The 17,361-nt window shown below is 41.1% G+C and overlaps 1 protein-coding gene across 1 annotated transcript; it reads right to left on the reverse strand.

Moving 5' to 3' along the window:
- Nucleotides 1–1,776: 1,776 nt before the first annotated feature.
- LOC130693089 (uncharacterized) lies at nt 1,777–8,589 on the reverse strand. Its single transcript, XM_057516215.1, is given in 4 exon segments — nt 1,777–1,892; nt 1,895–3,822; nt 8,252–8,451; nt 8,581–8,589. Coding segments are annotated over 4 exon segments (2,253 nt in total).
- Between the last annotated feature and the right edge of the window lie 8,772 nt (nt 8,590–17,361).

Consider the following 17,361-nt stretch of genomic DNA (forward strand, 5'->3'; position numbering starts at 1 on the left):
TGCGTTCTGCGTCAGGTCCCCTCGGATGTAGTATTACTGGGCGATATTTTTAGTGGACCTGGAGATTTTATTTGTTAATTACCAGAGGGATCGTGTAACGATCCCGAAAGGTAATTGTAATTGTGCTAGAAATAAAGGAAGAGACGACCCTAAGGGTGTAGACCCATTTATTTAGCTCTTTAAAGAAAAAAAACAAAAAAAACAAAAAAAAACAAAGGAACACCTATTCCTTTCCTAATGCCTGGATACGCCCCCTCTCTTCAGACTTATTTCACCAGGGCTTGTAACAACTTTAACAACATAAACAACTAAACGAAACAATGATTATGAAATCAGAGATGGACCAGAGAAAAAACCTGACGTAATTATGACAGGGGAAAAAAACTCTGTCCGTAACGGTCATGAAAAAGGGTAACAACAGTAGTGCCATTCAAAGATCAACTCGTTAAGAAAAGACACAACAAAAAATTGCAGTTCTTCTATAGCTGCCATCTCGCCAGGGGTTTTCTTAGCCATGAAGCTGATTTGCTGGACGTTCGATGGACTGATTCCAGTTATGACTACTGCCTCCGCTGAAACCTCTGGGCTTTCTGGCTTGGTTTACTCTATCAGAAACCAAAATATAATGAAAATACAAAAGGCTGACGGATATCAAACCACACAATAATTCTCCATAAATGAAGCCAGGGTGGGTTTGGGTGGGAGACAGACCCTTAGGGTCGTCTCTTCATTTATTTCTAGCACAATTACAATTACCTTTCGGGATCGTTACACGATCCCTCTGGTAATTAACAATTGTGCTGCGAAATGCCATTTCGTTAGACCCTAAGGGTGACTTTGTAGATTTGTTTAAATGTGAGTTTGTCCGAAGACTGATGATTCAACCGTTGCCTCCGCCGATCGGTTGTAATCTTCAAAACGTCGATTCGTGAGACGAGCTTCCCGCTTTTAAAATTGCATCCATTGACAATCCGTTGTTTGACGCCATAGAAGCTGCCGCGCTTCTAGTTGAATGTGCCCCAAATACCTTCGTATTGATCCAGGCTTCCTTTAGGACGGATCTTATCCATCGACTCACCGTGTTGGGTGACACTGGTTTGTGCGGAGCAATGACTGCTATAACCAGCCTATCACTGTTGTGTTCCGCTCGAAAACTACTAGTGCGCTTCTTGTATGACTCCAACGTCCTAACCGGACATACCTTTGGATCTGGAAAAGCTGTTAAAGGGAATGTTTGCTATGGACCGCTTCTCTGAGCTTTCCTCGGCGCCCCAACGCGAATTTTACGCTATTTGAAGCGAATACTAACGAACTGTATTCAATTGCCGCAATTTCTGAGACTCGCATGAGCGTCGCTAGCGCAATCAACGTTACCATTTTGTACGCTAACAGGTATAGAGGTAACGAATCGTTTTCTCCTAACGAAGAAACAAAGGTGAGGACTTGATTAGGATCCCATGTTGCATTGTATCTCGGACGAGGCGGATTTCGATTGTAACAACCTTTGAACAATCTTACTACTTCCGGCCGCTCGCCTATGAGCACGCCCTCCGCTGGCTTAAGAGTGCTCGACAACATCGACCTATGAAGATTAATAGAACTATACGATTTACCCGACGCATGCAAATTTGTTAAAAATTCCAAGATGTCCGCTATAACAATTGAGAAGGGATTCGAACGCCTCCCCATACACCAATGCACCCAACGGGAACCACGGCTGGCCTATCCAAACTGGACAAACAAAAACCACTACAGATTTTTCCCGCCTGATCTTTCCTAAGCATTTGAAAGTGAGCATCTAGTCTTTAAATTGAAATTGGCCGATTGCGCTTGTTTGATGTAGAACCATTGCAATCTACGGTAATGCGCCTGAGCGTATGGAATCGCTGGATCGCCCAGGTAAAGTTGCCCATGATAGACGCAATCTTTCGCAAAGAAATTGATTCCGCCGCAAGCGCCGCTTCACACATCTTCTTAACTGCTTTTACTTTGATGTTTGGCAAGGCGAAGGACAATCGAACCGAGTCGATTACTAGCCCCAGATATTCTAGGACTTGCGTAGGGACCAACACGGATTTTTCCAAATTTATTAAAAAACCCAGATGTTTTAGCAACTGGATGGTTACGTTAAGATCCCCTAATGTGCTTTCTTCAGACACATTCAAAATTAAGATGTCATCCAAATAGATTATCAGTCTTACGGCCTTTTTTCTCAAAAAACCCATGACAACGTTGAGAATTTTTGTAAAAATCCTTGGCGCGGAAGCCAGACCAAAGGCCAGACAGGCAAATTGGAATAAACGCCCCTTCCACTGGAACCGCAAAAACTTTTGGTGGGCAGCACAAACCGGCACCGTCAGGTAGGCGTCTTTTAAATCTAGTTTAACCATCCAATCCCCTTTTCGTAAAAGAAAACGAGCCGATTCTAGATTTTCCATCTTGAAGTGTTCGTACCGAATAAATTGATTTAAGGGCTTCAGATTAATGATAGGCCTAAACCCACCCGATTTTTTGGGAATCACAAATAAAGAACAAACGAACCCTTCAGACCCGTCAGTTATTTCTCTAATAGCCCGCTTTCTGACAAGATCCCTCACTTCTCTGTCACAAACTGTCTCCATCTCTTTGGGCATTACAACAGGGACAGGAATTGTGCGATGAGTAGGTGAAATGCTGAAATCGAGTTTAACGCCATGCGATAAACTATCGAGGATCCATTGATCGTCCGTTACCACCGTCCAACGATCCGCAAAAGCTATCAACCTAGCACCCACTTGCTCTTCCGCCCGACGTTTAGAACAAATAATAGATTGGGGATTAAAAACGTACCTTTGGCCTCCCCGTAACCAGGAACTAGCCCCAGTCGGTCGTCCTCTTTCCCCTCCAACTCGTTGCGGTGGCTGCTCCCTCGTCTTCCTCGGGCGCAAAACGAAAGGGTGCTTCAATGCTGATTGAGAATGGTCCATTGACCCATTTCCTCTGGACCTGAAACTTGTCTTGGTCTTTGAGATTTTAGCCAATGTTGCGTCCTGCGATGCTTCTTTAAGCATCGACTCCAGGAACTTTCCCGTAAAAAGAAGCTCTCGAGCCTCCTTTCCGGGTGCAAACGCTTCCGGGTCAGCTGCAAGAAAGTCAAAACCGGGTTCCACTAAGGCAACCACCGATCGCCTTCTCTGCCGGGTAACGTGGTGATAGGCGCGAGACCACTGCTGTAGTGCATCCTTTACCAAATCCTGGGCTTTTCTTTCCGATTCTCCATCACTGAGGGAAAGAATGCGGGTATAGAGGTCTATAAGTGGCGGGCCAATATCCATGATCTTGAGTTGCGTCGTGACCAGCGACTCCTCCGCCGCATTGACTGCTGTTAACTTCCCTTTATCCTTTGACCGTCTATACATGTAGCCGTCGAGTTTGGGTGGTCTTAACGAAAATTCTTTGTCCACAAAATCAAGCGGAATCCTCTTTGAAATTGCTTTAGATTCGTCAGTTGGTACTCCTTTCGTCAACCAGCTGGAAAGAGCTTCGGTGACCTCTTGTGGCACTACCAACGGTACAGGTTCTTTACTACCATTCGACCTTAGACTACGGGGCTCTGGGGTACGCTCCTTTGATGAACCCGGCCTCGGTGAGCTGGGTACGGCTGGCGACCTGGCCGCTTGCTGCCCTGCCAAACTCTCTGGCCTTCGATTTGCTGGGCGCCATGGCCGCTTAAAGAATCCTTGCAGACGATCCTGATCTTCGTGGTCGTCTATCACTATTTCTTCCACCTCATCCTCTTCTTGCGGTGGTCCATAGTCTTCCTCTTGCTCGTCGGTTCTGTGTCTATTGCCACAGTCAAAACTCTCACGACTTGGCTCACGCTCGCTGTCCTCATCCTATATTGCCTATCCTCCACACGATTATATTCCGCACAAAAACTGTCACGGCAGGAATTATAATTCGCCGTATCACTCCAAAACCCTCGCCCGGCCTTACGTGTGTAAAAATTCCGCACGTCATACCCATAGGCAGACTTGCCGTCCGATTATTTCTTGAGCGATTATCGGTAGCCGTCGATAATCGCAAAAAAAATGATCGGCGATCATTCGTCTGTTGAAAAAATTTGATCGGCGATTAAATTTCTTAGCGATTTGTTTTTCCGATTATTTTTTAGCGCCATCTAGCAGTAAGAAAATAACTTGCCATTGTTTAAATTAAAAAATTGAAACAAGTGAACATTTCAAAAAAGCGTCTGCTAGAAAAGTAACAAAGCTATGAGTAAGACTTTCATATAGTCTCATCTACCGTTCACAGCTGTCGCTAAATAATCGGAAAAATAATCGCCCGATTAAATTAAAAATTTTAATCGAAATCGCCGATTTCGATTATTTTAAAATAATTTGATCGCCGATTTAAATTTTAATCGAAATCGCAATCGCGATTAATTTTCAATCGCGATTACGGCAGGTCTGCCCATAGGTTGGTCTGACTGCCATAATCTTGGTCGTAACGATCGTAGATTGGGGCGAGGTAGAGACGGTCGCGATAAAAACCACTCGGCGTTGGACGTGGGGGGGGGGACCTTTCCCTTTCTTGATAACGTGAATCGTAGTAACTTTGGCGATCACGATAACGAGAGTGTTTTAAAAATTCTCTTTCCTGCTCCCTATTTGAAAAATTTACGGCACGTGGATCAAACCAATCGTTTCTATGCCTATCTCTGTAATTTCCAGGTGCCGACATCCTTACTCTGTAAGAGCTAAAATAAGTCTGAAGAGAGGGGGCGTATCCAGGCATAGGAAAGGAATAGGTGTTCCTTTGTTTTGTTTTTTTGTTTTTTTTTGTTTTTTTTTCTTTAAAGAGCTAAATAAATGGGTCTACACCCTTAGGGTCTAACGAAATGGCATTTCGCAGCACAATTCACATACGTGGGAAATTTGTGTTTACCAGACGTTGCTACAATTATTTCGTATTGTGATTCAATAGGGAGTGCACAGGAGCATGTCGCAAAATACGGATTAATGAATGAAAATTATACACCTGATGAAAACCTATGAATAAAGCCCCTATGAAAGACACTGTAGCGCAGCTCAGATTGCCGTAAAAACGTCGCATCGAGGCGGGGCTTGTACTCGAAATATCCGTATCTTTCACGAATGACGAGTTGCGTGATTTTCAAGCGATACATCGCAATTGATTATTTTTTCCATTAACATTGGCCGATGACTTATAAAACTTTAGGAGACATCCACCATTCTTCTTTGTGTATTTTCAGCAGAAGCTCCATTCAGACGCGGTATTTGCTGGACGACATTTTACTGGGCATAGAGATTTCAGTTCTTCTTTCGGCAACTCTCGTCCATCAATGAAGAAACCATCTTCGCGCTGCGTCGGATAAGGCTTAGCGTGTGGAATTTTTTCGCAACAACAACTATCGTGAGACATCTGCATTATTATAGCACATACCAGATTTTTCAGTCAAATGCTTTATGGAACTCAGTGTTTCAATAGTTTTACCCTGCTGGTTGTGGCTCTCGGCCAAAATATTCTGTTTAATAATTGTTGGTCATAAGTGTGCACGTGCCGATGATTTTCGTGGACCATTTTCGGCGCTGCGTCTACAATAGTGGACCTGCCTTGACTTACCTTACTCATCGCGACTGAAAATTGATTTAAATGGGCCTCTCTAGCCACCCCTATTGTTGATTTAGCCCTACGCATCAAAATGTGCTTCGCAGCGCGTAAAAAACACCACAAGATGTTTAACGTTGGTATTAAACAAATTTCGTTACATTGTTCCATACTTACAAATAATTCCCTTTCAGAGCGGCGTGATGACATTGAACATTGAAACCTCGCGTGTTCCTCAGTGTACAATCGACAGCTGATGACGAAGCTAAAGCTTCTATAATATCCGCATTCTCTTTGCCGATTGCATCGTGCAGAGCCGAGTCTCCGTATGAATCCTAGTTCAATTTCAAAGGAGTATGGAGATTTCTTTTACGTGTCCTTATCAGGGATGGTTAATGTACGAGTATGAAATTCATACTTGCTTCATGCTGTCGTTGGGTGATATCACTACTACTATTAAAGAAAAGAGGCGAACGGATTTTTCGATAGCCGTTGGTTAATATCAAAGACAGATGTAGGTCGGCTGTGACAATACGTAGCCAAAGATGCAGTCACCTGTTTTGATGGCATTTCTGCTGACCGGAAACGATTTCAGCAAAATGGTGTGACCGTTTCGCTCATCATTGGCAGCCGTCACAAAGAATTGTGTTTCGTATTTATGGGTAATTCAAGAATTCAACAGCAATTTTCAACGTCACTGAGGTTGAAAAACTTTAAAACCCAAACTTTAACCAAACAAAGGCTCGCAGTACTACACCAACCTTTTTGGCATACGCAAAACTGCATTTTCCGAATATGCCCAATCTAGCCTATTTTCTACCGTATGCCCTACAATTGTCAAGTCTTCACAAACGTAAGAATCGCAGATCATATAAAATACGAGTAAGAACTTTTTTGTTTGCATAAAACATTTATTTGCTTAAACACAGGCAAACGAATAAAACATTTAATTAACATGTGCATTTCAAATGGCTCTTGCATGTGGATCGTTTTTCAACTCGTTTGGTTGCCTCGCCACCTTCCCACCGTCGAGATGGCTTCGCTAATTCGGGCTTATGTCTCAGTTCTAGGGACAAGGGAAGACATGCGACTCGCCTAGACCCCCCTCACGAGTGACGTCGACACCGTGAGCTGGCCACCCTTCTGGGCTAGATTATACTTGTCATATAAATTTAAGGCTTGATTTCTGGTGGTTACCTAGAACACTCAGAGGGCGTCACCGGATTCTATCATGTGACGCCTTGATATCGCATATCTCGTGGCCTGCTACATTTTCCTAGCCACACCATTTTGGTAAAAGAATAAAAATCGGTGTAATCTCAGAAAAAATCGATGTGTTAATCAAATCTGGTGTTTTATTTTAAAAATTGCTGAACATTACTGAACCTTCAGCCAATTTGCTAGATGTAGGGAAGAGATACGCCAGGCGTTATTTCTGTAATAACATTTCGTACCTCTTACCTGTATCTTATCGTCTGCTTGTACACACGTTGTTCCTACTTTCTACAATGAGCCTGTTCACGAACTGATTTTTAAGTAGTACGGAAGAAACAAATGGATTCTGGTTAAGATTAAAGCAAGGTTTTATCATTAACATGTGTTGATATAGCGTTATACGGTATGTATTGCGTCCGAAAAAATATTGACACTTCATCCGTCATTTGGGTTAAAAAAAAAAAAAAAAACGTCACTTTTTCACTTGCTTGTAGACCCAACAAATCACAATAATTGCTGCTTTCTAGCCATTCTTCAACTCTACATATTACTATCGGCTTAGTTAACGTTTTTTTGTATAATAAGTAAATTTCGTCGCAAGGGAAAAGAAACTGAATCGCGAATGGTTAACGTGGGCATGTTGTTGTATGTACCATTTCGTTTGAATTCATGTTTTAATTTGGGAACGACTGCGATAAACGAATAAATATGATTCATGAGACAACAAATATGCGCATTAAAAACTGACATTATCTATCACCATTCAGCTCTTTAAAATGCATGGCTAACTAATAGTATTTCGCTGCTGCTTCAATGTAGTAGTTCGGGGCAGAATAATACTTTGGAACATCATTGTAGTAGCTAGCAGCAGAATACGTAATGGTGTATATTCGGGCGACTTTGCAGTGTGATATCGTGCGCCTTTACTTTGGTAGTAGATTGGGCCGAATAGTACTTGCGAAGCTCAGTGTAGTAAACAGGGGCGGCGTAAATAGTGGTAGTGGCTCAGCTTTCATGGTGTAGTTCTCCGGAGCTTAAGTTGTGTAGTATTTAGCAGCTTCTGTGTAGTAAGACGTAGGGTTACACGTAGTATGAAAGAACGGCCGTGGTGTAGTAACTTGGGGCAGCGTAGGGCTTCTGGGCTTCAGCGTAGTAGCTCAGTGTAGCGTAAGTGGTTGTGCAATATTCCGGTTGCCTTCGTTGTGTAGTATTTGGGAGCATCGGGGAAGTAGTTTGGAGTAGCGCATGTTGTCGTGTAACAAACTGGAGCCTTTTCGTAATAACTTGGAGTCCAGTAGTACTTGGAGGCTACGGTGCAGTACATTGGAGCAGTATAGGTGGTGGTGTAGTGTTCCGGATTTTGGACGTGTAGTACTTGAGGTGTTTCGGTGCAGTAGCTGGGGCAGCCTATGTGGTCGTGTAATACTTGGCCTTCTTCATTGTGTAGTACTCAGGAGCCTTGGTTGTGTAGTAGGACGCTGGAGTGGTGTAGTATCCAGAAGATGCCGAACCCATCGGTCCACCCGTTGACTCTCCAGCCATCAGAGATACAACATCCAACAACAGCAGTGTGGAGTAGTTCGCTACAAATTGATAATGAATGCGTGCATTCCCAGTTTCTTGAACCTAACAAATTATTAACATTAAAAAAAATAATTCAACCAATAAATTGAACCAGCATTTGTCTATATCTTTCGCATTGGCTAGAGAACTGAAATTTAATCGTTGGAGAGCTCCCTAAGTGAATGTGCTTACCTTTAGCATTATATTTACGGCAGCTTATCCATTACGATGGCTCTTTGCCTCTTGGAGGGAGTAAAAAACCTGATTCTGGTGAACAATATGCATTTCTCACGCAAATTTCGATCCGTCTATAGTATGCTCACTTCCGTTTGCATCACATCCCCAATGAAATGAAGCTAAAAAAAATTGATATCGGCCATCAAGGGATCCACCAATTATGTAAGGTTCAGAGTTCAATTTTTCACCATCAACCGATAGTTTCACTAGAGATAAGTAAAATGGTCTGTGGACAATAACGAGAAAAGTTAATACACTTTCAACTAATACCTACCAGAATGGCCATCATTACGTGCCATTAGCAGGACATTGGAATCATAGCCCCAGAATTTAAGTTCAGAGAAATTTATGTGAACAACATTTTGTGAAATAATTTCTATTGGTCTTGAATCATATGATTAATAGCTGGCTCTAGAAATAGACCATTGCCTGGCCACTCCACCTGTGAAAGAATAATGTGTATTAGGCATTTATTTCTTTGGTAGTCTTCATTCAGATGGCCTTGTAGTTAGTTAAATTATAAAACTATGCATACCAGCAACCTCTTCAAGCACTGGAGTGGTTTCAGCTTCATTATCTGGAGCAGATTGTTATTGCTTGGTATCTAAATCCAATTTAGCCTATTTTAAAAAACAAAAACGCGAGAAAATTAATAGAGTTTTACCTTTTTCCTTTTGAGAGACATTTTCAGGTCCAATGTTGTACCTATGGAAAAATAAAGAAGATAATGTAAATACATAAGATACATATATAGACTTATAAAAACACTTATATTGTTGTCACGAGTAATGACACCGACAAGCGAGTTTGGAAATGACAACAACGATGGAAGCGTTCGGTGCTGCCACAACATCGTCCTGCTATATGCTATAGTTGTTACAGTGTGACAGCACCGAACACTTCATACTTTGCGCAATCTTATCAGTCGTTCACCGGCCATGTTAACAATTCGCTTTGCGACGGTCATTACTGATTAGAAAGGCATACGAGTCTTTAGCAGAAAGCTTACTTTAATGGCGTCCACCGGTAACTTGGCTACACTTAATTGAGGATGTAAATGATACGTGACATTTTCTCGCCGATTCCCAACCCGAGAAAAAAGGTTGTCATCATATTACAATAGTGAGTCTCCTTTCCCTGGGTTGTTTCAAGCCAGGAACCATCTTTCCATGACTCTGATGTTAGAAGTGCACTTCAAACGACCTGAGCGATATCGTACGATGGGCGGCCGCACATCATATTCCATTAGCGAAAACCACCAAGGTAAGACATTTAGCTAAATTCACGTTGCTAGTCTATATCAAAGGCGTCTATAGATAAGGATCTGAAATATCAAGGCGTAGGATACTGAGCTAGCCAATGCCTAAACTCGTAGCCAAAGGACTCGTTTTCGGGAAACAAGCCAACTACTCTTTTGAAGTTGAGAGATGTTGTTCTTAATGCCCAACTAGATTTCGTGTGCACCAGACCTACCATACCGTCTTCTTCTGCCTATACGGCAACCGCACTTTACATATTGGTTTACTATCCCTTTTATACTGTTCCAGTTGTGGCTGAAACAGTGTTATCAAGCGTTTTTCGGAGTTCAATTTGGTTAATAATGCTTCACCATGAGTCACGTAGGGACAGTCAGAAAATCTAATTAAATTCGGAAAAACCCAATATAAAACTTGCATATAAAACCAAATTGCAAAATTTATACAACTATTTTAATTATTTTTACTTTGCACACAATAGAAGCAGGAATAGATCTACGTTCAGTAGAAGAAATCGCAGGTGGCTTGCCGCTAGAGGGCCACCCTAAAAATATTCTTAAACTTTTTTCTTTTAGTGACCTATGGCTTCACCTACGGTATTTGCAAATCGTACTCGTTTCCTGTAGAATTACTGCTCACAAATCATGAGACCCAATCAATCAAAACGTACGCTAACTGGAATTGTACATCTGACCGACGGTGAAAACAACGAGACTGTTCATAGTACCGGAAACTTCCATGCGTCGTCATAGTAAATATGACGAGGTGCCACGGCAGCCCTTTCAGACAAAAGTGTGCAAATTTCCAATTAACCACTAGAAAACTTGGAAGTAATGGATGAATGTTTAAGTATATTGCAGCAACGTTTTACCTAATGTCTTAATATTCCGATGCTTGGATGCTTTGTTGGCTTCCTTACTTGAGTAGATATCTTATACAAAAACAAGAAATTTCAATCCGGGCACAAAGCAATCGTCTCTTTACAGGTAAGTTAACGTTATAAATAAACAACAGTCACTAATTCTGTTTCAAGCGTGAAATGTGAGGAATTTCAATCTAATTAAATAACGTTTTTTGAAATAATCATGTGCTATCACCATTAGCCACAGAGAGACAATGTTTGACAACGTCTGCCTGGATTTCAGGCAACTGCGTTTTTGCAAAGAACGCTCTGACAACAAATGGGCCTTTTACCTTTCCTTAATTGTTTTGGCATGCAATTCTTCGCATGTCTGTCTGTTGTCCAATTTCGACCCTTTACCAGAGCCAACCCGCACCGAGACATGTTACACTCAATAATTTACCTGCAGTAGATCTTACATTAAGTTTTGTGTGCATACATAAAATACACTAGAACTCGCCCAGTTTGAATACCATAGCTACTATTTTTTCCGGTAAAGCAAAATTTTATTTGTCGTCGTGTGTGTACATTTTGAACGTGTTTTTGATATTGATTTGTTTAGAGAACACCGGCAGCTGTCAAGTCAGCGAGCATCTTGACGACGTGTTCAGGCATCGGTGGAGGTGTAGGCAAATGATCTCCTGTTGCCTAGAATCCATTTTCATCGACTAACCGGTTAACTGCAAGGACAGCGCCATCAGTGGAGATGTAGGAGTAAGATCCTTTCGCAACGTGCCAATATCCTGCCAATAGCCAATATCCAAAACTGAAAGCCAAAAAAAAAAAAAAAAAAAAAAAAAAAATTAGGAAAAAAAAAAAAAACAAGAAAAACTGGGAGTCATAACAAAATTTCTGTATTTATTGTATGAACTGCATCTATGACAAAAGTGAATTTTGTTATATGAGATAAGAAAAATTCATTTGCACCTGCTTTTGATGGAATTTAAAATGTATCTAAATGTATTTATTATTTAAATTTATCTATATAAACTAATATTATCTGTTTTGCATATTAAAATTCCATAAAAAACGAAATTGCAAAGTAAATGTTGCAGCGCAGTAAGGGGCCTTTGTTTCTTTAAAATGGTTGCCATTCTTTTTCACCGTTTACGTTTCTTTTCTTTTCTCGATATATACAGCATATAGTTGGCAAGTTCTGCTAACTGTTTTCTCCCTGGGCTGTTTTTATTACCCCCTACCTTTTATCGCCCATCTCCTAGCACAACCGTAACCTAAATAAGGCGTTACCCAATCCATTGAGTCATTCTCGAAAAACACGCCATGTTGGCAAGTATCAACTCTAGTTAGCGCTGGAAATACACGAAGTTTGTGTATTATGTAGTTGTTTTTATATTTTGCGTGAAAAGTGAATGCCAGCAAATGTAATGAAAATATGGAAGCTGTTGAAGTATTTGTTACTAATATTGGCCCCAAATTATTTAAATGTTCTCTGTGCATGACTTTGAATATTGTGAATGTGCTGGGCAAGTGAGCATGAGCAGCAACTTGCCAATACTCATAGAATGAGGATTTGTACCGTTTTGATCTTAAATTTTGAAATACTCTTAATTTTCTGTTTTAAATTATTTCCTGTTTTATTAGGGTTATCCAACTGTTTGTAGATAAATGTATATTGGAGCTTGTCAATGAAATCGTCCTTTCTTCACTGGGTATTGATGATGGGATGTTGTGATTTCTGAGGTGCTGTGCATTATATGTTACGATCTTCTTCTAGGCTACACGGGATAAACAGAGTTGAGAGTTCCCATACATTAGTCTGCTGGATGTGCGTTTTGAACCGTGTGGTTATGTCGTCACCTGTTCTGAATGTGCTCAACGGATGAAAAAATGTTCACACACCGTGAATGCTTTTGCACTCCGACATAGAAGGGTGGTGAAAGGACGAGGAGTTCGGCTCTCATCTTAAAAGATGAGGTGTTTGAATAAACACCCAACCATAGCTTAGTGGCTAAGGCTAATATTAAAAATAAAAGGGGAGAGAAGGCACATATGTATACAAGTTGCTGAGAAACAACATCACGAAGAACAAGGAACACCCCCAAAACCTTTAATTGACAAGGTTGATAATTGACATTGACATGCTGATTGAACGGAGCTGGGCACACGTACAATACACTTTGTCACCCAATCCTTTGTGAACACATATTTCCAAATAACATGGCTTGCTGCATTTGACCACTCGGCTGGATCCCCAAAGGTAACTATCCCCGTCCTCAGACAGTGCAATCCTAGTAATAAAAAAAACGAGATGATGAAGAATGACAGAGAAAAAATCTTCAGCTTCACGGGGGGTGGGGGCCATACAAGCGCCGGCCATAAAACTAATTTCCGCAACTGAAAAAGCCGAAAAGCTTTTGAGAATTCCGATAGTCTAAATGCTCAAAAAAAAATATAAAAAATCATAGGTACGTGTACCAAACGGCGGAATTTCACGTAACGCAAACCGATCGGTTTTGGATCAGTCTAGCCGATATTATACACTTTGCCATCGTTGGATAGAATTAATAGGCCAAGGGTAGTGCAGATCTTTGCTCGATTGTGATTGAAAGCTTGTGGACGACGTTTGTAACGATCTGTCGTGGCCGACGCATTTAAATCCAGTGGAATTGCGGTGTTTGCAATGATTGATCGATCCTGAACATGAAAACGCAAAATATCACGAAATGTAAAATAAAATCGGTGAAACTGCAAATAAAACCGATAGTGGGGGCTGAATAAATGGGGTGGCTAACCGATCCAAATGAGCCAAGATGAGCACAGCAACTTGATATAGGAAAACGTCGGCATCTTTGAATGAATGAAATTTGAAACGGGTGGATCCTTTGCCATCTTGGCATTGGGCATTGCTATAAGTCTCTTCGTTTTTCTTGTCGAAGTAATTTTCGCAAAAATGAAGAAAGCATTCGCACGTAAATAGGGGCACGCTTGCTTACCTTATTGCCATTATTATGCACAACACTTGAATAGCAAGTAGTTCTTAAATTTCTTACGGCACTTTAAGTTACGACGGCATAATATTACAAGTCACGTCATATTGTGTTCTACTTAATCCGCATTGTATGGCATTATATTTAGAAATACAAATGAATTGTAAGGGCAGACACTGCGTTAAGACTCCGACTCCCTCAAGACATGTAAAACCATGTCATAACTAATCTAGTTTTCTCTGAAGAGAATGTGCTTTCACGAGGGGATTCCATGTAGGTCTGCGTGCACAATTATCCACAGAACCGCTTCCTTGCACATCTCAACTGAGGCAAATGCGATTGGCAATTAAACAATATTCTACATTTTTTGGTCAAAGGTGACAAAAGGAAGGGTAAGATAAATGACGTGGCTTTCGTTCCCTTCCTTTTCCAGCCGTTCTCCACGTGTCTTGCCAATGGCATGTCGATATCCATCGAGCGGTAAAGCCTAGACTAGCCAGATGGCGTTTAGCAGACTTATCATCAGGCACCATATCTGTGAATGACCTAATTGCAAAGGTTTATTAGTACGGATAGCCATTTAGCTAATGCTTTTATTTATACCTGTTCTCCCAGCTTCGACTATTTTTCTCCATAAAAGAACCTCTGGTATACACTTTACCTGCTCCTTTTCAATGGGCGAAGCAACACCTTCGAGTTTCAATAATATTTGAGAAAAAAAAAGGCGGAAAAGAAAAAAGGCTCACATTTTACGAAACGTAAGCCTTTTTTATTTCCCCCTACTCGCACTTCGGGACGCAAACTTATTCCGTAATTGACCTTATTCTAAATTGCTCTTGCCTTTCGTCCAAAGTACCCGCTGATACTTGACTGCGTAATGTGGCTTGACCATCAATCTCAGCCGAACCCTATAGCATGATTGTAGCTGAATTGATTAGTGTTATCTTAAGCCGGCATCAGAAAGAGGCAATGGCCTGTTTGCCCCTTTCGTCCCTGTTCCTTTGCGGACATTCGCCCATCAGACGACTGAATGACTTTGCTTTCGGCCGTTCACAAAGCCACTAGTCGTATACCACTACGAGAGTATCTAAGGGAGACTTTGCTGAAGACAAGAGAGCAAGAAGACGAACACAAAAACTCATGCACGAACTGTCACTCAACAAAAAACTCACGCAATAAAATCGCAGTCAACAAAAAACTCACTCGCAAAACACTTTTTTCCACTGGTTTCCTTTTTTTCCTTGCGCCAATTTGGTTAGGCGCGTCCCAGTATCTGTTTTCCACTTCTTCGCTTTCCGTGAATTAACAGTGCGACATGAATAGCAACGCGTTACCGTTGATCCAAGCCGGCTTTAGAAAGAGGGTAATTTCATCCTTCCCATCCTCTTTCGCCGCGGTTTTAGCGGGCATTCGCCCATAAGACGACTGTGAATAGATCGGCTGGCGTCTCGTACCGTCAATCTCACTGTCTAGATACTCAGGAATTGCCAACCCAATTGGGTAAAATAAAAATTATACTTACCTCGAATTCCAGCCTCTCGGCGGCTTCCGTTTCTTCGTCCACTTGGGACTCTTCGGGTAGTAATGGAGAGAGACCCCCACTCCTACCTAGTAGAAGAATTGACGTCTTCATATTCCAAAAATGTTTCGCATCCCTGTCTCCCCTATAGGTGGTTTTGGTAGGTGGCGATGTCGCTAATGATTGGATTGAGTTGCCAACTTTCGCCAACAGGTGCACTTTCCCGAAGGCCTAGCCTCGGCTACCCGGCGTGATTTACGGTTTTTGCCGGCAGAGCGAATGAACAACCTCCGGCATTCGCTGTTTTTGGTTTTTTTATGTATTAACTAATTACGCTATCCTGCCAATCGGAGGCGAACGTTCCGACTCTCGTACGAATCAGACCATGTTAGCAAAAATGCGTCGGCTATAATATTCGAAACGTCTGATAAACAATCTATTTGAGTTACGCAAGAATTCGGTCTCCACGTATAGAGACGCTGCTATTCGTTGCAACGTTAAATACACTAGTCTTCAAACAAGAACAAACGCCGTCATTGCTTTCCCTACCCTGGTCAGATCAGTTTACGCATTTTTCCTAAAAAAGGAAACGGTTAACGCAATGTCTTCGATCGCATTTTCTTTTATCCACCTTTCAATGCAATACAGACAATCAATTACAGCTAATTGATACATGATACTTTGACAAAACAATATAAATCGACCCGTTCTGCTAAGTTGGTTCTTAAGCAGAGGGATATTTCGGTTTGGCCGCTTCGGTAAGAGTAAAATATCCCGTTGGCTTGTTGTGCGAAGAAGGCTTGTATTCAGGATAGCGAGCCTCACCTTCGTACTTTGAATGAAATGTCGTATAAAAATCCATTTTTGCATACCTGATTTCCCCAGTCCCAATCAGGTCCTCGAACTACTTTTGCTCCAACAAATATACCTTTGAGTTGAACTTTTGACACATTTTGCCTTTTATCCACCATAACAATGTGAATTTAAATTTAAATTTTTTCCTGAGATTCCTTGGCATTTGCAGCCATCAATACAATGTTCTGAAACTTAACACGAATTGGGGCATTATCCCATAGCTGCATCATCCCAATAACTGTAGCATTAAAACACAACAGAAGACATTAAAACTGATTTTATATTACCTTTAAATCATAATCTCTTTGATAACCAACACGGTAATTCTTTCTAGCACCAACATCCCACTGCACGACAATTGTTTTGTCAGGCCTTGATGGGCTTCCGCGTTTACCCATTTCAGCAACAGTTCCAACATTCCCGTTGCCACTGTCCTGGTTACCCTGCATTTGTTTTCAAACAAAACGAAATAGGTTGCAATTGATATCAATTTTTAAGTTCTACTATTTGTTATGAAATTCATCTACCATTTTGCGTTAATCATATTTATTAAAAGCCGTTCTATGTAAGTTGATTGCACAGTAGAACCATTAAGATCTAATGGGAACATAATTCCTTATTGTAAAATCACTTAGTTTGAATATGAACTCTATTGTGTATGAGCATAATCTGCCGTATTCGAATTTGAAACCATAGCTTAAAACAGCCATACAAATTGTTTATGATATCCCGGAGAGATGAGTAATTTCTCAGCAGGTCTTCAAGCATAGGTCATGTTACTTTGTCTAGATATAAGAGCAATTATTTTATTTAAGGACCGGATTTCCCGTAACATGTGGGAAAAAGTAAAGCTATCTAAAAGCTTGGAAAACGCCCTTCGACAGATTAATGAGTACTTTATGTACTGGCCAGGCTTTAACAAGCAAAAGTGCATACTGACTGCTTAAAATCTCCCAATACCTGACACTAATGAAAAAACCGAGACTGCGAGGACAGTAAGTGTTTAAAATGTCATTTAGCAATTATTCGGCATGAATAACCCTATTTTTCTAAATATTTTAATTATTCCAATATTGCTGCCGATGGGAAGAAACTGGTGCCTATCCAAACAAAACAAAATAGGCGTGACCGTCGCCGAGAAGAAAAAGTCCTAGTCGCTGCCCGTCTAGATTCATTCATTTTCGAAAAAGAACTTCTCGAACGTCTTAAAATTTAAACTGTATGTTTTTTTATTATTTTTGTATCTAAATAATAATA

Source organism: Daphnia carinata, chromosome 3, assembly GCF_022539665.2.
Source record: "Daphnia carinata strain CSIRO-1 chromosome 3, CSIRO_AGI_Dcar_HiC_V3, whole genome shotgun sequence".
NCBI classification, from domain to species: Eukaryota; Metazoa; Arthropoda; class Branchiopoda; order Diplostraca; family Daphniidae; genus Daphnia; species Daphnia carinata.